The 21,420-nt window shown below is 40.5% G+C and overlaps 2 protein-coding genes across 6 annotated transcripts in view; both read right to left on the bottom strand.

Moving 5' to 3' along the window:
* The window catches only part of LOC308039176 (WD repeat and coiled-coil-containing protein), a 232,861-nt gene that overhangs the window by 152,732 nt on the left and 58,709 nt on the right, over positions 1-21,420 (bottom strand). The window lies entirely within an intron of this gene.
* The window catches only part of ITSN2 (intersectin 2), an 85,237-nt gene that overhangs the window by 11,181 nt on the left and 52,636 nt on the right, over positions 1-21,420 (bottom strand). For 3 of the 5 annotated variants that reach the window (XM_080341084.1, XM_080341087.1, XM_080341085.1), the window contains exons 19-28: positions 20,875-20,996; positions 18,740-18,915; positions 18,299-18,443; positions 17,605-17,810; positions 16,701-16,765; positions 15,636-15,802; positions 15,283-15,328; positions 14,974-15,095; positions 12,520-12,616; positions 11,187-11,378 (exon numbers count right to left, since the gene is read on the bottom strand). In XM_080341084.1, coding sequence (XP_080197210.1) covers positions 11,187-11,378; positions 12,520-12,616; positions 14,974-15,095; positions 15,283-15,328; positions 15,636-15,802; positions 16,701-16,765; positions 17,605-17,810; positions 18,299-18,443; positions 18,740-18,915; positions 20,875-20,996 — 1,338 coding nt within the window. Of the gene's footprint in view, positions 1-2,526; positions 6,053-11,186; positions 11,379-12,519; positions 12,617-14,973; positions 15,096-15,282; positions 15,329-15,635; positions 15,803-16,700; positions 16,766-17,604; positions 17,811-18,298; positions 18,444-18,739; positions 18,916-20,874; positions 20,997-21,420 lie in introns of those variants that run through there. The other 2 variants (XM_080341088.1, XM_080341086.1) reach the window with 2 other exon arrangements.

The following is a 21,420-nucleotide window of genomic DNA, read 5'->3' as shown; positions in this document are numbered from 1 at the left end:
AAATTTTGATGTGTCTGATGATGCTGACATAAAAACATAGTGTGCAGTGCACACACCTGATTTTAGAGGGTGAATTCAGACGTCTGGATCTGAAGGGAAGAAAGGCAAACGAGACAGAAGAAAACAACCTACCTAGTGCCTTTGCCAATGTTGTTCCAAAGTGGCCACAGCACCCCATGGGCTCACTGGGATGGAAAGGGTGGACCTGCATCTCTGCCCAGCCTCCTCCCACAGTCCCGCTCCCTCCTTTCCTTGCATCAGTTCTGGCACTTATCTGACTGCCGGCTCACACCCTGGCAGCAAATGGATCCCGAGGGGTGGAAAAAGAAAACAGTAGTTTTCTGCTAGTTTAGCAGTCAGGAATGTGCGTGGAAGCAGTAAAACTGCCTTTTTTTTCTTCCATTTTTTGGCAGCAGAAAGCTGTTTGTTTGGCTTCTGTCTTGTGCAGCTTCACCCCAAGCTCTCCATACAGCTCATGGAAAGCAAGAGGATTTTTAGGAGCGCCTGCAGAGGGGAATCTCAGCTGCTCATGGGTCTCAGCTCCCTCTGTTCACTAGATAAGAGGTTTGCATGGTGTTTGGAGGAGAAGGCACTGCCAGGATGGTCACGCCATTGTGGGCACAAACTGCCTTTGCCAGCCGGGCAGGGAGGGGATTGTCCCGCTTTGCTCTGCGGCGGCCTCACCTGGAGCACTCTGTGCAGGGCTGGGCACCTCAGGATAAAGAGGGTATAAAGCTACTGCAGAGTGTCCAGAAGAGGGACACGAAGTTGGTGAAGGGTTTGGAGAGGAAGCCGTATGAGGAGCAGCTAAAGTCACTTGGTTTGTTCAGCCTGGAGAAGAGGAGACTGAGGAGAGAGCTCATGGCGGCCACAGCTTCCTCACAAGGGGAGGAGGAGGGACAGGGCTGAGCTCTTCTCTTGGTGACCAGTGACAGAACCCGAGGGAATGGTAGGAAGATGTGCCAGGGGAGGTTCAGGTTGGACATGAGGAAAAGGTTCTTCACCCAGAGGGTGCTGGACACTGGAACAGGCTCCCCAGGGAGGTGTCACAGCCCCAAGCCTGACAGTGTTCAAGAAGAGACTGGACAACGTCCTCAGACACACGGTGTGAACTGTGGGGTTGTCCTGTGCAGGGACAGGAGTTGAATTCGATCCTTGTGGGTCCCTTCCAACTCATTCTGTGATTCTATGAGGAAACCACCTAAAACAGCAGGGGGGGCAGGTCTGGTACCTCTGGAACTCAGGGCACAGCAAGGGAGCGATTCCCGCCACAGCCGCCGTACCCGTGTGGTAAATCCCGCTCTGCAGCTGCCTGGCAGGGGAAGACAAGCTGGAGAGTTTATTAACAGGAAATCCCACTCTCTAAAGTTACGTTTAAAATTATATTTCCCTCTCCAAATATACCTGAACAAGAAAAGCTTTCTTACTACTAACATACCTAACTCTGCATGAAAAACTACTGAGTTTCTACTCCGTTCTACTCTGCAGGAGATTCAAACACCTGGAAAACACAGGGAGGCTGGGGCACAAAAACCTTTCTAATTACTGACATATTTTGGATTTGAGTATGTTCAATGGGAAAAAAAAGACACTTTCTGAAGAAATCCTCCAGTGAAAGAAAGAGGAATGATAGCTAAACATAATTAAAATAAAAAAAAAAAAAAATCCATTTTTTTCTTTCTTAAAAAAGAAGTAAATTAAAATTCCTCACTTCACAGACAATTCCTGAGAATTGCGGTAAAAGCCAGATGGAGAAAAGGATTTCAAAGATGCTCCAAGTGCTTCATTGCCTTCCTCACCAAATTTCCCCGCTCAACCATATTGAAAATAGCAGCTCTGGAAAGACATCTCCAGCCTCACACAGGAGCTCGGGCACTTGTCCTGAAGGATCTGCCTGTACCAGAAGCATCACGGCTTTGGGTCACTAGTGAGGACTATTTAGGGGCAGAGGTGGCCTACAGAAACTGCATTTTGTAAGGAAATAGCTTGGATTGTTTAGGGTTGTGGGATTTTTTGAGGGGGAGGGGGGTTGTTTTCCCAGGCTACCATAGTCTACATCTCAACCCCGGGTTGCTATTAAAATAGTCCCTTTAGTACAGCCAGAGAACAGACTGATGGTATCGGCACACTCAAGGCTCACTCACTCGCAATGTACCCCTGTCACAGCCTGTAGCCGTCTCTGTGCCCATTGAAACCCCTGCAAGGAACTAATCCAACAAATCTGCCAACATGGAAAGGTTGGTTTCCATCAGGCCCTGGGGAAAGATAATAAAAGCTTTTATCCAATCTCCCCTAATCAGTAAATGCAGTACGCTCCCTCTGCTACAACAGAAGAAGTTTATGATTCAGCTTTCAAGAGGTAAAATTTCAAGAGCAAATCTAGTAGCTCCGTCACAGAGCCAGGTAACATAATGCTCGTATCAAGCTATTCAGAAGGGAAAAAACCCTCCCCAAATGGACAAAAAAACCACAACAGACAAACTAGAGCCTTTTATGTGTCCCTTTAATAAAATTCATTTGCATAGTTATCTTACAACTTTGTTTAAAACCAAAGATGAACAATTGCCTCATGCTAAGCGTAGCCTGCATTCGCATGTCTTAACAATCATCTCCAGACATTAATACTCTCACTTGAAAAGAACAACAGAAGAGATTTTAAGGCAGCACACACCATTACGTAGCAGTTTTATTAGTTCATTACATTAAAGTAGCGTGACCCTGTAGCAGCTCCCAACTCTACTACAGGCCAAGGTGTGTCGGCATTCCGACGAGCAGACTTATTTACAGGTGTTTTCAACCTAAGAAAATCACACAGGGATATGATCTGACCAAGGATTGAGATGGCATAACATTCAATGACCGGCAGGAGATGTATTATTAGCGTTTAGCGTTTTTGATGGAGATTTATGCCTTCTGCGCTCCTAATGGTGACGTTATTAACACTGGCTGTAAGACAGTGCTTTGTTGGCTGTCACAGCCCTTCACCATCACCAACTAATCGCACACCCTGGACCTGCAACTGTGTCTCGGTGGTGGCACAAACCTTCCCTGCATGGACCCGACTGCTGGACCAGGAGCTCAGCTCTGTAAACTTTGTACAACTACGCTTCTGTAGGCTGTCAGCCCATTCTGCAAACTAGACACTTACAAGATTAAGAAGTACCTGGTCTTGTGCATTTACAGCATCGTTTACATTCTTACCCCAATTACCCCATGGGACAATATGAAGCAAGTACTACGCTGCAGGCAACACCATATTTTGCTTTCCTGGTTGGCTTCAGTGTTATCTGTTAACCTTGCGTGGCTCTGACCAACCCTCAGCTCTTCACTGAGGATCCTCAGTTCAACGAATAACTATTTTCCACCTTGTCCTTAGTTCCAAAGCCAAGCTTTTTCACCCAAATAAGGGATGAACACTAGTTTTACTTGGCTGGCTGGAATCACAGCTGAACCCAACTCTATGCACTTCGATTAACAACAGAGTGGATTGCACACAACCAGAGAAAAAGTAACATTTTTGACAGAAAAAGTCCAATTTAATCTCAGCTTCTATTAGCTACACCTCGCAAGTAATACAGAATATTATTTTAAAATAATCTTGCCTGAAATGCATCTTCGGCATAGTCTTTCCTATCGATGACCTGCTCTATGTATTCGATTCTGCACCAGCGTGACAGGAGAGCAGAGCACTCGGGTGATTGTGCTTCAGCTGAATTCCGTGGATTTTTGCATAAACACTGAAGGCAGGGACTACATCTCTTTCAATCAACATTATTAAGGTCTACTATTATTATTATCACCTTTGTCATTACAATTAGAGAATTCAGAGCGTACTCAGGTAATACTGAAACATGAATAGACAGCTGACAAAACACAAAATGCTTCGTTTCAATGCTCATCAGTTCAAACCGAGGGGCAGCTGTTTCACTAGTTACCAGTGCTCACATACCCAACAACAGGGCTCCTGGTGTGAAACTGAGCCTCATCTCCAATTTATCAGTTAAGAAATGGGTAGAATGCCAGTTGTTTTTGGAAAACGCCTTGCAACTATTTCCTAGAATGGCCCAAGTAGGATGTGAAGTTGTTTTTCATTTTGCAAAGGCAATCAGCAGCAACTGGGCATTCAAGGAAAACTGTCACTGAACATTGGGAAGTCAGTTTGGCTCAAACCCCACAGGTTAACAGGGCCTTTTAGAAATGGGATAATTTATAAGATCACTGAATAATTAGACTAGAGTGAGTGACTGCTCGATGCCACTGGTGTAGCACAACAGACTTCAGCATCAGACAGGCTTTCCAAGTCAGAAATTCAGAGAAGGCAATTCAGGGTGATCAGCATGTTTTAGTAGAAATACTTAAAACATAGAATACTTGAGGAATTATCTAGCATGTTATTTGCCTACGATAATGTGATTTCATTCTATAACAAAATACTCATTTAGACAAAATACATCGAGAATAAAAATCCATTTGCAGTTTTATGTAGGCACATTGCTATAGTCTGTATTGCACAAAAGATATATCTCTGAACTAAAGGGCACATATACATTATTTGATCAAGTATATTAAATACATAACATCCCACTCTTTCGATAGAAATTTTGGAGAAAGGCTTTTAGATCTCTGCACTTGGACTGACCTTTTCCTGATAGTACCTTCACAACATTCATACATATATATGTATAGTAAACATACAGTGGTTTGTAAACATTTCTGATTGCATAAGTGACCTTTGCTGTTTCGTAACCAAGTTCAGGAAACCAGCTAAATTAAATACTGCATCTACCAGATCTTTCCTGCTGTTACAGGAACACGGAACTATTTAATCAGACGAGCAGTCCACTATTAAATTAATCCTTTATTTTAAGGGGTATCAGGGTTATAGCCCTGAAGTCCTGGTCCCTCCTTCCCCAAACTAACAGGACACAGCACCACACTGCTGATCTGTACTTTTAAGGACAACTTTTGAGCTGAGCAGGATAGTTCCATTTTTAAACCCAATGGCTCTGCCTTGAGCTCCAGGTGCCTGTTAGTGTTTCTTTTCCGGCAACATCTCTTTATTGAGGTTACCTCTGTATTAGGCTGCTCATTTATTTAACAGAAAGAAAAGCAGCAGCTTTCAGATATTACTTAAAGTCACTGCAGACTGTAGCCAGATAAAAACACTATTCAGTACCGTTAATTATTTAATGAAGAAAAGGGGCGAGGAAAGGGTCTAGAGGCTGTATCAGTATTTACTGCAGCAACCTGCTCTTTGCTAAAATTGAAAGCAAATATGAATTATCAGAATAAAGTATTTAAAGGAAGGAGGTTGTTTAGAGACAGGACATATAGAGTCAAAACAACCTGATTTCCTGCTATAGTACTATTGTGAAGGATGAAAACAATTAAAATATCCTCCACTCCATGCTTAATAGTTCTTTTCCCCAGTTAAAAAGGGTATTAAAAGACTGGATGGACTGCACCAGATTTAACCTTAGATCTTGTAGCATGTTTGTAATCACAGTGACTACCAGGTAGGGTTTGTTTTCTGGATGAGCCTTGTAGGCTGCCAATTTTAAAAGCTCAATACGTGAGAGATTAAATCAAGTCCATCAGAACAGTAATCAGCAAACATTTTAATTCTGCAAAGTATGCACATTACAACATTAAAAGAACACAACTGCCCATTCAAAAAAAAGCTCAGATAAACTGTGCAAATAGTGGGTCTTTGTGTGTCTGCAATCCCACCATGCAAACGATAACTTGATATGCATGCTAATGATCTACGATTACCAATAGCAAAGAAAAACACTACAGGAAACAAGAATGAACAGCAGTGAAAGCCACACAAAGACCCACTATCCTTCCTGCTTTAACAAATCAACTGTAACGGTAGATGATAAGAAAACCCACAAAATCCTAATTCCTTGACTGGGTCTAACGTTCAAACGAAGCACAAGGATTGTGTCAGAGATACGTGAGCAGGGCTGGCCGCCCTGCCTCCACGCTACAGTCAAACTCGGATAGTGGGTCTCTGAGGTGCTTTCACACTGGAAGACAACATTGGGTCCTAAAAAAAACAAAAACAAAAAAAAAATGTAGGATAAAATGAACATAAATTTTGAAGAGTGAAACACATGAGTTCTATGGACAAAGACAGAACAACACCAAAAAGGTCAGAAAGGAACGACCAACATTCACCTTGCTGAAAACAAACAGCATGAGCTTCTACTCTTGCAATTTCGTATTTATTAATAAACACATACAGTTTTATGTACTTGTGACCAGCCATCACTGACTCTGAAACACACTTGCAGCTGATTCACTTAAGAAGTGCTTTTTTTTCCCCAAGGAAGATTTCTGTTACGTAAACTCAGTACCACCATGTCAAGCCCTAAGGGTTTTTAAAAGCAATGGCAAAATTCCCTGAGATTTCAAAGCCAGAATTTCTCCTGAGAAACTCGTAACGAGACATTAGAATATCAGACAAAAACTAAACTTGTCAAGAAAAGCCGCGGTGGAATTTATTCCTATTGGCACATAAAAATTAACATGTTCAACTCTGCTCGAAGCCTGTAAAGAAATGACACCTTGTCTCCGGTAATATGTGTCCATACAGTAGGAAGTACCAGAACACTCAATATTCCCATCAGAAACTATGGTCGACACGGTCTACAAGAGGCACTGGCAGCCAGGGTAAAGGCAGGTGTATGATATGGGCTGCAGCTGCACACACCCCACGGGCAACCCACAGAATATTCCAGACCTCAGGTTTTCCATCTGGAAGCTTTATCAAACCTGCCTGACATCCACCAAATAGTTTTAGAAATACAAAAATGTCTGTGTCACCATGTAGAGAATTGATTTTGTATGTGATCCTTGGTTAAAGAGGTAATATTCTGGAGCTGTTGAGTAAAATCTTAGATTAAATTATTAATCTTCATGTGTTAAAAAAATGAATGTGGACCTGCAACATGCAATACCTCAAAGGCACTGATACCACGAACTCTCACTCCACAATCATAAAGAGAAGTTACTTGGCCATAACTCGAGAACTCCAATGTGTTGTCCTTATATAGACACAGAAATGCACCTGCCATGAGCACGTCAGTTCAGAAGTTCTTCTTTCACTGTGAACCCCCTTGAAAATCAGTCAGCTTCATTTGTTAGACAGTGTTGGACAGGAATTACTGATCAACTTTTGTGCAGGGAGAGAAACTTCTGGAAATACAGATCCTTGTTACTGAAAGGACAGGACTTGCCTCCTGTCTCTAACATGTCACATCTACACGTAAGGTTTGGGGAGGAAAAAACCTGGGTAGATCTAAGTGGTATTACCACAAACATCAAGTTTGTACCTCCAGAAATTCACACCGTTGTCATATGTGTGTCAAGAACAGTGTACAGAGAGAGCATCTCTTCCCAGTCTAACCAACTTTTGCTATTGCATTGGCAGAAGGCAGCAGGTTTAAAAGGGCAGGAGGTCTTTATCAGGCTATGGGGACTACCTGGAGCTCACACGTAAATACCTGAAGGAATAACTTAGACACCTGAGGAACTGCAGCAATGCTGGGCTAAATATATATATAATCACAGAAACAATACCTATATATACATTAGAGTAAAAAGAACTGTTACAACATTGAGTTCTGTGAAAGACCAGTCTCACAAAGGGAGATGATACCTCAGAGAAGAGGCGCTAGAAGCCTCTGCAGGCTGAGCATAGGTGTTCATAATATTATTGTATATTACATCCACCTGGCTGAGTTGTCCAGCTCTCAGTAGGAACGTCTCTGGGAGATAAGCAGTTCCTTAATGCTACAAGCCATCTAGTAACCAAGCATGCAGATGTAGCTGGAGCATCTGCCTCGTCTCCACCTGAGATACAGGAGGGGAGAAAATCTCAACTAAAGAAAATATAAAGACAAGGCTCCGACAAGCTGAAAAACGGCTATCTTGCTGAAAAAGCCCACAAATAAGGAGAGAACAAGTTTCTAAGAAGAACTGTTTAAGGCAGATGAATACTGACTGAAGTGACAAAATTCTCTCCAGCCCAGGTTGCTGGGAAGACGTGTAAAGTGAGAAGTGCACAGAGTGTGCCCCACGTTACACACCCCTTGGGAAGAATGGGAAGAGAACCTGGTGGGCAGGTACTGGCAAGAGAAAAAAAGATCTGACCCTGCACGGCTGAGCAAGGACTCAACAAAAACCAGAAGACTGTGCATATTTCTTTAAATCTATAACTATTTATACTTTGAAACCTCCTGCATGCCTTATTTGTTCTTTATGGCAACTTCTGTGCAAACATTAGAATAGGGGGTATTAAAATGTCATTAAAACATAACTCTAACCATCACCGAGGTCACCGAGAGCACAACTCTCAAGATTTCTGTGTTCTGCAATCACCAGGACTCATTTGTATTTAAGAGACCTGTTGACAGACCTATGACACACCTTTCATTGATGTTTTTTCCTTCTCTGCAGAGCCCCTATGCCAGGATGTGCAGCTGCACCAACAGCAGAAGTGATCTTGTTAGGGCAGTGATGCTGTTCAGAGAGCTATTTCAGCAGCCCAAGAGAAGAAACGTCTCACTGACCCAAGTTCCTCCTCTGCCCGGGAAGTTTGCCAGTACAGTACAGTACTTACATGTAACTGGTAAGACCCAGGAAAGACCATGGATACAAACACAATCCATATAACAGAGTTTAAATTTGAGCGAAAAGCGGAATTTTCCTTGAGTAAAGCAAAGCTGCCTGCTCCCTTTCAAATAGGTTTGACCATTTAGAAAAGACAGCGGGAGAAACTGCTATTCTTCCACAGAAACATTGCAATACTGAGATTAACTATCCCTTAAAATATAACACTGCATTTTTCAGATTGTACTCTGTCATATCTCTAAGGTGGTCCCTAGAGGGCCACATCAACATTCCCCTGGGACAATTCCTTAGTGATTTCTCAAGAATACTAATCATAGTTTCTGCACTATGTTTAAATAAGAGCAAAAAATAGAAATCTAAGGAAATCTGAAAGTTCAATTTAAGTATTTCTCTGGTTACAGAAGACAGGTACAGTGCCAGCTTACTCCTCATACAACTTACTAGCTCAGACTTCACACGAAAACAGCCCACCTGAAATGTCTGTAACGATATTTGCACAGCGCTGCGCTTGAGCTAACAAGCCATGATGCTTTTGAGTAGACCCTGGACTTTAAGCAGGATTTTTCTTGAAGTTTCCAAATAAATATATTTTAATATCACAAAAGAATGGTAAATCCCAGCACAAAACTGATATACAAGTTAGCTTATTTCAAACACTCAGAGAATTCAAAATAAATAAATAAAATCAATACACTCTTCATTCACCCACAGGCAGATTTTGTTTAATTAAGCACCAGCAGATCTGCTTCACAGCAAACAGACTATTCTTAGACAGAAGTTTAACAACCAGGTACAGATGACCTGGTGCACATCTGCCCATGTGCACATCTGCTCACTGGGCTGCCACTGTCAATACACTTTCAAAGGGAATTTCTGTTCATGCAGCCACGGTTTGATGTGAGTGGAAACATTTTTAGTTCACAACATTGAAATCTGAGAAAAAGCCCAGCGATGTATCAGTAAACAATGAGAAAAATGTAACCATCATTTCGAAAGGTTCCAATTACAACTTGGTCTCAGCACTGCTTTTGTTTGAAAATTAGTGGTCACTTTGTGCTTATCACATTCAGCCACGTAATTCTAAATGGCACCACACTCAGTGCCACAAGGTCTTAATATGCACACAGAATCTTAATTTTATATCCTATCTGGATTTAGTCTATACAATTTCTTCGAACCTCAGATTTTGTAAACAAAAACCCCTCAACTTCTAAAAGATCATTTTAATGGTGTAGAGATGCCTAATCAAAAGAATGGTAAATTCAATATAAACGCAGAAGTTTTTGACATCACAGCCACATTGGCCAGAGGCATTAAAAAAAAGTGTTATCAAACATGAGAGCACAGATGTAAATTTAGCTAAAAATAAAACCTCAAGAATGGTGCATTTTGCCCAGGTACCATAAAAAGCTACCAGGAGAAAATATTTTAACTCTTCAAAGCAAGCTGTACCTTCCTTCCCAAGTTTGTGAATCCTTCTGTAAGAACACAACTGTGCTGATCGAATCTTAAGTGCAAACTGGTCCTACACACGAGCTATAGGCTATGAAGAGTGAACTTCAGCCAGACTTCTGGATGTGTCTTTATACTGAGAAAACTACCAATGCTGCCCAGGGTAAAAACAGCAAGCAAAGGGACAAGGCCTGTTGTGTCAAAGGAGCAACTCCGACATCAAGATGTGTTCCCAAGCCCACCGATGGCACACGTTGATATAAAAGTTGGCTTAATCACAGGGTGCCAGGATGAAAAGCTGAGGATGTAAAAATGGTGGTAAATTTCTCTGGGGACCAGGGCTAAAAAAATAGGGGGTGTGTGCCACCAGAAACCTTTACCATGTTTACATGCAAAAAAATGCAGAGAAAATTCTGTCAGGTAGGTGTATATTCTAGAATTCAGTTCTCAGCCTGCTGCTGGTAGTTTTCAGCTTAACATATGCTTTGATTCATATGTTGTCTCTCAGAAGTGGATGAGAGCTGGACTGCAAGGAGCCAGGACACGCGTATTTCATAGAACCACAGAGTCACTTTGGCTGGAAAAGACCTTTAAGATCATCGAGTCCAGCCATTAAGTTGAAGTTATTTACCACAGGACAGATCACTTGCTAATGCTAGAAGCTTTTTCCTACCCTTTCTTTGATTATTTTTACTTGAGTGATAAAGAGTTCAAATGTAAGTTAAAGATGACTACAGCGGGCACTTCTTTTGTATTTCATAAAACTCAAGCAAGTTTGATAATCGAGCACAGTATGTCTGCACTGACTCCCAGTCCATGCCAGTTATTGAACATCACCACCTTTAATGGGAGGTGAACACCTACCAGATCAAGTGTTTCTAGCTCACCCCAGCACTCTTACTATCACACACCGGCTGGCTAGTAACGTGCTTATTGTTTGTAGGTAAAATAGAAAAGTATTTAAAGTACTTAGTACCATAGTAAAGTATTTAAAGTACCAATAGATTCAGCTGATGCCTGCAACTCCAAATTCCAAACACAAAGCAAAAGAATTGTGATGCATCTTTGAAATAAAGAAAAAAAAAGTTGCTTACACTGCTGACTTGGATCAGAATCCGTGGTCATCTTCACATAGTTTGAGGGGAAGAGACCTGTCACACCATTGATTTCTCCTTGCCACCAGTCAGCATCGTCTTTGTTTAGTACATTAATAAGCTGCCCTTTGGAGAAAGTGAGCTCATCTTCATTGTTTGCCATGTAATCGTACATCGCTATCACTTGACACACTGTGAAGATAAAACAAAACCAGCAAAACACTGTTACACAAGTATTAAGACTGTTTTTCTGAGTGCTTTACATAACCACAGGAAAGAAACAACAAATTCACATACACTGTTACATAAGAAAAACACCACATGATCTTATCTTGAAGTGGAACTGCCCTCCCTTTTCTTTCCTTCTATTTTTGTTTTAAATTGGGCCAGGCAGTAATCTTTATTTCCACTTTAGTTATCTATGTACTTTAATTGCGAATGGATTCAGTTAGTACAGCACCTATTGACCTTCTAAACACTTTGAAGTATAATCAAGTATACTTCTGTCTCTTTTACTGGCTCAGCAGAGAAAGTGAGTTTGATTATCTTATACCTGGTACTTGTGAGAAAGACGTGGCAATGGCAGAGCTAATCGCGCATTAGCTAATCATGAACTGACAGTTTATTCAAAGGGAGGTTTTACCCAGTAGTACCCAGGAAGCTGTTGTATAAGCAAGTCATAACTGTGGAGAACAGCACAATTTAAACACCTAGACCAAAAAGTTACTTTTCTGTGAAATAATCTCATCTGTACCCGGCCATTCAAAGGAAAAACCCTAGTGGAAATGTGCTGCTTCGTCTCCCTCCTTACAGGAAGCTGTATTTGCAAGGTATTTGACAATCATTGCTAGTTTTCTGTAAGATTTTTTGCTAGCATTTGAAAACAAGGAGTTTCCAAATGAGAAGAGTGTGGCTGTTCAGTACATTCAGCAAAATGAAAAAGCTCTTGGCATAGGAGAGGAACTGCTGATCCTCACAGATTTCTGGATGTCAGCACCTTTGTGTGACAGACTTTGTGCTGTCAGGCATGTCGAGGATGGTATGTGCTAGGGAGGGACCCTACAAAGAACTGTTTTAATTAAGAAGTTGAGAGATCTTACCTTTCTTGGAGAGAGATAATAGTTGAATGGACATTACAGCTGTCCACACATTCATAACAGCCGAGAAGACCCAGATTCTGACTCATACTTTACCCTCCACAATGACACCACCATCAGATACATCCATTAAACATAATATTATGCTAGTTATATAATTCAGACTAGGACCTGAACAACTGAAGGAGTTACATAAAATACTCTAAATGAAATATAAAGTGGTTTTTTTCTTTCACCTGAGGGAGCAGCAGCTGTGGTTCTTTCACTGCTTGGACCCAGTAATTTCACATGGCTGGCAGGGAACCACCCTTTCTGTCTCTTTTTTCCTCTTGCCTGTAAATGTTTAAAATGGTTATTACACAATTCAGAAACCAAATAGTCTATAGACTGGAAAAAAAAGCACAACAAGTATGTCACACAGTTTTACCAACAAAAGGCAAATAGGCTTCTGAACACCAATGAAATACTACACAGATATCAAAAGAAAAAAAAGGCTAAAGGATGAAACAACCCAGTTAAAATAAAGCTGCACCCTAATATGTTCTGGCAAATGCATTTATCCAAAATTATCAAGAGCAGCTAATGATTTCAGTGCACAATTTAATTGTAGGGCTGAAAATCTGCTCTATGAACATTCCACTTATGCATCTTATATGGAGTCTCTAACGAGATACTCAGAACAGAGGTAACAATTACCACAAGTTGCTCTTGAAAACCCCAACCTAAGTGTTGGCTCTCACTTCCTACCTCGTACAGCATGTGAGAGTGAGAAGATTTTCCTCATTTTTCAGTTCCACAGACTATCTCTGCACACACTGAAGAAGTGAATATACTTCAGCGTGCACAAAAAAGTCAGGATATAAAAGTGAGCATGGATTTAAGAAAGCAGTAGCTGCAGAGTGAGCCCTATTACAACAACAAAGAAACTTAAACTAGCAAGAACAGAGAATTATGTATCTTAGTTCCCCTTCCACATTTATTTTTTTATTCTTTGAGGCTTCTTCCTGAACCAGCACCAGGCCTACTTTTCTTAAAGTACAAACTATTCATTGTTTACTGTATTTATTTTTTAATCTGCACATACTACAAATACACTTTCCACTGCTGTTAATTCACAGAAACTCAGTGCGACAATTTCTCAACTTCCTCGCTACAATCTCTCCTCCTGTATCTGTAAAGCAGATTGGTACTAAAACCAGATGCTGAGTAGTTAGATGAGCCCTATCCTAAGTGTTGGAGAAAGAAGACAGGTATTAACAAGAGTATTCACTCAAAACAGAGGGTATGTAGCTGTAGAACACCTTGGGAAAGGCCAATTAAGTGATACTAAGAGAACAGAGCTTACTATTTTGCTGTTCAATCCCAATACTGGAAATAGCATTCGGTATTGGAAGTAACATGTTTAAATTTATGCTAACGCTTTAGATTCAGCTGAAGAAAAGGGCAATAAAGAGGCATTATACAATCATAATTGAACTTTCTGCATTGGTTGCAAAGATGAAGGCTGTTATGGACAAGATCCATGGGGCTCCAAAAGTCAAAGCATCAACAATGATTTAAGAAGAACGTCACGTATCAGTCCCCTGAACCCTTGGGACTAGAAGTCCATCACTTCACAATAAACTAGCTTCCAACTCCAACTTCCAAGAATTCCTGTTCTTTCATAAGAATCATTTTACAATGTAATGTTTTACCAATTAAATCCTAACCAATGTATTAACTGTCAACATCCCTCTTCCTCCTCCCATGCGCATGTTCATTCACAGTTTTACTATTTTCTGTTACCAAAAAAACACCCCTCAAAACCAAAAAACAACCCCTCCAGCAACCCAAAGTTTCATTTAAAACTTTCTTTTTCCCCAAATATGATTTATACAAGATGAAAGCAACTTTCTAGCCAGCTTTTAGAACACTATACTAGTTGTACCTGGTGGTACTAATTGGCAGGAAGCTCAACATGAGCCATCAATGTGCCCAGGTGGCCAAGAAGGCCAATGGTATCCTGTCCTGTATCAAAAATAGCGTGGTCAGCAGGACAAGGGCAGTGATCCTTCCCCTGTACTCTGCATTGGGGAGGCCACACCTGGAGTATTGTGTTCAGTTCTGGGCCCCTCAGCTCAGGAAAGACATTGAAGTGCTGGAGTGGGTCCAGAGAAGAGCAACAAGACTGGGGAAGGGACTTGAACACAAGACCCATGGGGAGAGGCTGAGGGAGCTGGGCTTGTTCAGTCTGGAGAAGAGGAGGCTTAGACCTCATTACTCTCTAGAGTGATGTTAGACCTCATCACTCTCTATAACTACCTGAAGGGAAGTTCTAGCCAGGTGGGGATTGGTCTCTTCTCCCAGGCAGTCAGCAATAGGACAAGGGGACATGGGCTTCAACTCTGCCAGGGGAAATTTAGGCTGGATATTAGAAAGAAATTCTTTACAGAGAGAGTGGTCAGGCATTGGAATGGCTGCCCAGGGAGGTGCTGGACTCACCGGCCCTGGAGGTTTTTAAACTGAGATTGGACATGGCACTTAGTGCCATGATCTAGTCAATGGACTGGAGTTGGACCAAGGGTTGGACTCGATGATCTCTGAGGTCTTTTCCAACCCAGTCGATTCTGTGATTCTGTCTTCTTTAATTAAACCCAAGATCAGCTCCTTGCCATTCATGGAGTCACAATTATTTCTCCTTCAGTAATTACCTGCAACTCTCCTTGCCACCATCCACTAGCGTTTTTCTTCAGAATAAGTATCAGCTGTCCTGGAGCAAGACTAAGCTGTTCAGTTCCTGATGCAGCATAGGCAGTAGTAACTTGAGCAATTTCTGAAAATATATTAATTGCATTTGTTATTTTTTCATTCCAGTAAGAGCTCAATTCACAGAAACACGTTGGTACATACATGTCTTGCAGCTAAGCACATTAGCCACTATTAAAACACTGCTATGAACCAAAATGCTCATAATCACTCAAGAAACAATCCTAGATGTTCAAAAATTATCGCACACTTACCAGGTTTCTTATTTATTGTTCCAGTTTTGCCAGCATTACTAGAAGCCTACAAAGACACAAAAATCATCTTTTACTGTGCAATAAAAACAGTAGAGTTTACACCAAGCTTAAGCATATGGACAGAAAAGCTCATGGAGATTTCAATTTTGAGCCCATATTTAACAAAATACCATCCTGTAGGAGGAGAGACAGTGAGACATTGGCCAGAGCACCAACTGAGGACTCAAGCTACTAAGGCTTTGCTTTTCTGTTAAGCACATTAAAATCGCTACCTAAGAGGTAGATATCACTACCAGTAATACAATAAAATTGAGAGAAGGCACCGTGTGTTAATTTCCAGAAACAGAACTCACTTCTTGATCCTTTGGTCTGACGTAATTGGAGGGGAAGATGCCGGTTCGGCCGTCAATGCTCCCGGTCCACCACTCCCCTTCCTTCTGGGTCACCAGGATCTCCTCCCCTTCCGTGAAAGTCAAGTCACCAGGCTCAGAGCTCGAATACGAATAGAGCGCAACATACTCTGTGCAAACAGCACACAGAAAGAAGGAGACAACAGTTTTAGATTGGAGGGTAAAAGTGTGTCAGATGCAATTCAAGCAATCTTTGATATCAGCGTTCATCGCTGTGTTCGTAACATGGATCGTGTCTTCACAAGTTTGTGAATCGACCTTCCTACTTGCCTGATTGTTTTCACATCTCACCTCGTGCTTCCGACTCTGAATTACAGGATTTTGTACAGAGAGATGAATTTGGCACGGTGAAAGTTACTACCTGGTGATCATCCTGCTGTAGACCACAGCTTGAAAACTCATCTCTTGCATTAAGTATTCCACCCCACCTCTGTGTTTCACAGCAAGCATGTATATTCGACACCTACATCTGATTAAAACCTTTCTTATTTGACTAACGCAGCAAAAATGAAAAAACACAAGTGGAATTGAAATATAATTGGGGAAGCATGGAGATACATTAGGTTAAAAGGCTTAGAAAGTGCTTCGCACAAGTTTTTCTCCAGTAGTAATTGTTTTCTTTGCTTCCTACTGATTAAAGGAGAATGACCGACACTCAGGAGACCAGAAGTCCCTTCTCCTGTCCGTACAGTACAGCATGAAACAGTACAAAACAGCAGGAAGAACAGCTTATGGGTATGAGGCATATTTAAATTTTCAGAAATGAATTAATGCTCAAGCAAAAGTCTTAAAAAAACCCAACCCAAAAGCCAGGCCTATGCTCAGTTATAAGCTTTACTGAAGTTCCTATTTTAGAATTCTCTTCACAGTAGCTCAACATCTGCACCGTCTCTTTTGGACAAACATTAAAAGACCTGCTCCGAAACTTTTCACATACTCAGGCTTATTCACATGCCATTAAGCAGAAAGAGACTGTGTCATTAAGCAGCATATTAAATGCTGTCTTACCCTCTCCTGCTGCGTAGGACTGTGTATTCGGCTTTTTGTTTACAGCTGCATAAATAGCTTCTGGTCTGCAGAAACAAACAACCAAACGACAACGTTCGAGTAACTAAAAAGGCTGATCAAGAACAAATCTCTTTATTAGGAAGAGAATAGGCTCACTTTGGTTCTCTCAAAGTTGATATTGCCTCTGAATTAATTGCAATGACTTCCCTCACTGTCAAATTGTGACAGGGATTACTGATATTGAAGATATGAATGGCATCCAAGAGCACACCACTTAAAAAGTAATGTGATGAAAGACAAGATGTATTTGCAAATTATGCTATCCAAAAGAAGCACAAATTAAAGATTTTGTCTAAATTCCCTCATTCTAGAGAATTTCTAAGAGCTTTTATCATAACACATGAAAAGAACAATTCACATACAATGGTATAGCCCATCCCAGCAGAATTCCAGACTCTGAATTATTACCTGGAGAGTTACCTTGCAGCATTAGAACACACATAATCATCTTTTCAAGTAAAGAAAAATACACTATTTTTGCAATATGTGCCTTACAAGCTTACAGTTCTTAGTAGGTCAATTAGAAAGTGGCACCTTCAGAGGCAGAAAGAAACTACACTGCAAGAGATATGACTCAGTAATGAACCAAAACAAAGTCTGGCACTTGATGAATAATCAAACACCACTGATTTTCACAGCACTCAGCCTTGGACAACTGCCTGTTAACACAGTAGTGAGCCCAACACCACTTCCTTTGCCAGAATGAAATAATAGAAGCCTAAAATGGCACGGTGTAAATTGTAAACAGTATTTATATTCTGCACTCTAAAGCACTGCAAGAATTTTGCACTCTGAACCACCTTTTTTAGTAAACGAATAAAACAAAACCAAAAGTCACACTTACTCCTCTTTCTTGATTTCACTCCCAGGTAACAGCTTGACGTAAGATTTTGGAAACCAACCTCTTCCTCCATGTACCTCTCCAAACCACCAGTTTTCCTGCTGCTCCAGGACAGTAATGATATCATTTTTTGAAAAATTCAAGTGGTTATCTTTTTTTGCAGTCCAAGAGCAAAGTGCTTGTGCTTTTAAGTTCTCGACAGGTTGCCCCTGTTAAGACAGAAGTGGAGATGTTGACTGACCACACTATCCCAAATTGGTGCAAGTGTTAAATGAAACCCAACCAAACAGCAATGTATCTTTTAAGTGCAGTCTAAGCAATTTCATTCCTAAGTGTTGGCTGAATAATTTGTTTTCAACATTTTACATTGCTCTATATGATGCGTTGACTCAGGAACAATTTCTCAACTCTGTTTCTTATTTGCTAGAAATAGCTTGTGTCTAATTAGGAGTGAAAATTATTGTAGAATTATGAAACATACGGCATGAGTCTTCTTGATCATTGGTCCATGGAAATACATGGAATCGCACCAATGCACAGTAGTGGAGAATTCAGACTAGTTTCTTCATCCTCTAGACTGGTCAGTGCACTCAGCATTAGAAAAGCTGTGGTTTCATTTGTTTTGCTTTGGGTTTTGTTTGTTCATTTTTAATCAATTTCATTAACAGCAACCTAAAATCCAGAAAGTTCCTCATACCTGTCCATGAACGGGTGAAACAGATCCAGGGGACACAGTGCGAGTAAAAGCTGATTTCTGTTGCCACGCTGTATTAACATTCAGGCTAGAAAAAGGTATGTTTTGGTAATCAGATTCTTCTGTGGATTTACTTGGGGAAAGTGGTCTGCAAATTAAATTCAAGTGTATTTAACACATCGCAATTTTTATTTCCAAAGTACCTCAAGCAGAGTAACTTCTTTTTTTTTCCCCCCTTAAAACATATATAAGCCAGATATACTGCACAATGCAAAGCAGAGTATCAAATACTTAAAAATTCCAGGCTAAGACTTTCAGGTAGGTTCTTCAATAAGTTTTCTGCATATGTATTATAAAAACAAACACCAAATGAAACTATTTAGCACATTACGTGTTAGCTAAATGTAGAAAAAGCGATTTTAACACAAACATGACTAAACTCACTCTGAAGCAGCTGAGGTAGTAGATAAAGATACTGTAGGAGGAAGTAAGGCCTTCTTAGGAGATAAAGATTTTTCTCCCTCTGGTATTTTTTCTACATAATTGGATGGAAACCAACCAAAATGTCCTTGAAAACTCCCGTAAAGCCAACCAGGCTCTCCCACAGTTTTTTCATCAACCTACGGACAGGAGGACAAATACAAATAAAATTAGCAGCGTGAAACAAATGGTTTCTAGTGTGTCAGCACCCGCTGGCACTCTGAACTGAACAGCATGGGCTGCACTCATACCAGGATCAGCATTTTCAGTCTCTTCCCTATCGGAACTGAGCTGATTTTGCCCTATTGGAGAAATAGGGTGATGATGCAATCGCCCTATTTTCAGCCACAGGTGGAGACAGGCCTCCAAGTCATTATAGTCCTTCAAATGGGCCCCAAACATGCACATTTGGGACCATGGACTATAGCTGGAGCCATTCTGGTTTGCCAAAAAACTACAATGCATTGTGTTGTATTTTGCCAAATGTGTAGACAAGAGGCAGCGGCTGGTGAGCCGGACAGCACATGAAAACAGCTGCTGCAGTTCTATTCACAGATATCACTAACCATATCATCTGACTGCATCTAAAACACGTCCAAAAATTCTGTTATTTACTATACAATTAAGTACAGAATTGAATCACAGAATCACTGAGGCTGGAAAAGACCTTCAAGTTCATTGAGTCCAACCATTAACCTAACACAGTTAAGTCCACCTCTCAACCATGTCCCTAAGTGCCACACCTATGTGTCTTTTAAACCCCTCCAGCAATGGTGACTCCACCACTTCCCTGGGCAGCCTGTTCCAATGCCTCACAACCCTTTCTGCAAAGAATTTTTTCCTAATATCCAATCTGAACCTCCCCTGGTGCAACTTGAGGTTGTCTCCTCTCATCCTAACACTGGTTACTTGGGAGATCAATACCCAGCCAAGAGCATCCTTAAATATTCATAGCAATACTGAAGTCTCCATTATGCTGCAAATTAGCCAAATCAGCTAAAAATTAGCAGCTCATCAAATATTATCAGCTAGTTAGCTCAGCTGAGGTTTGAGGTATAAGAGGAGAAAGAGGAGGCAGTGGCAGTGAGACTCTTAGTGAAATCACACAGTTAATTATGTCTGAGAAGGAAACCGAATCCTACTTCTCTTTGTTCTCTCTTCCATGCTTCATTGGTTTGAAAACTCAAACTGAAGCCTAACACTTAAGTGTTTTAATATTTTGTACCACATTGCTTCTTAAATTCTTCTTTATCAACAACTTATATTACTTCTAATCTGAACAAGGAACCATATGCACTTTTATATTAGATACATATATATTAATTGTACTACCACAGTTGTAAATCAGTTTTCACATTTCCACCTGAATGCACACGCTTTCAAAAACATGTTAGCAGACAAGGGATATAATGACATGAAACAGCACAGATTTCAACTGAGAAGTCAGAAGATATTTCCAATATTTGGGTCCTGCTGTGATGTTATAGACATTATAGACCACAAATTCAGCTGAATCCAGGGAAGTGCTACAAAGAATAGACGCAGAATAAACTACTATAGATATCTGTCTGAGGAAGTGTTACAAAGGACCAGCCAACAAGAGGCAGAAGTCTACGCTAACAATATATTAAATTCAGAAGAAACTTTCACATCTACTTGCTAAGTAACAAGTTTAACTTGAATTGAAATGGCATTAATAATTTTGTCAATTTATGTAGCCATTTATGGATCCATTTTCTACATTTCATATTTCAAGTAGACACTTAAATGCCAACCTGCACACGTACAATGAACTGCAGCAGCTACATTGTTCTTGATGAACTGAATTTAGAAAGTTTATGTTTAGAGTTCACTATTGTTATTCTAAACAGGTTGTCAATGCCTCTAGGATGTGTAAGATCCAAAGAAAGATTTTAGCTGAACTAATCCTAAATTTACGTTTAAAAAACCCCCAACAAAACAAACAATTAAAAAAAATCACATTTAAATTTTGAGTAAGTCTTAAAATATATCAAAATAATGCTTTTGACACTTGGTGTTTTGACACTTGGGAAACAGGGTTGGACTTTTGCAAGTTAAACGCCAATGGCAAATCTTACCTGAATTACATCCCCAGTATTAAAGCTCATCTCATCGTGATTCCTCGCTTCAAATGGATATAAAGCTCTGTAATTTACCAAGGCAACTGAATTTCTAGACTCTGAGACATTAACTGCATTGCCTGTAAAGAGAAGAAAACTAGTTACCATTTTGTTACAGCTGAAAGAAATGCACTTAGTTGCAGCTCTGCCAGTCTATGTAACAGGTATGAATATAAGAACAAAACTGTTCTTGCTCCAAAGACACTATGCAAGTATCAGTGGAGAACACAGCTACAACAGCTGATGGGACGCACATCATGCAAGAATTTCACATGCTAATCATAGTAAACATAACAATAAATGCATTAACGTTAATTAAAATCAATGCAATAAAATGCACTGGAAAAATGATGTCCTTATATTCTCATCTCATCACACCACTCTGGCTAAGCCTGTGCTTTAATATAGTCTTGTTTAACACAATTATAATTTTCCAACTGAAAAGATACAACTGCTACAAGTGTTCAGCAGCAGTTGTGAAGATTTTACTTAGAAACCTGAACT

The sequence above is a fragment of the Nesoenas mayeri genome (assembly GCF_963082525.1).
Source record: "Nesoenas mayeri genome assembly, chromosome: 3".
In the NCBI taxonomy this organism is placed as follows: Eukaryota; Metazoa; Chordata; class Aves; order Columbiformes; family Columbidae; genus Nesoenas; species Nesoenas mayeri.
Note: the sequence above shows the minus strand (reverse complement) of the source record. Positions and strands in the feature narration are given on the sequence as shown.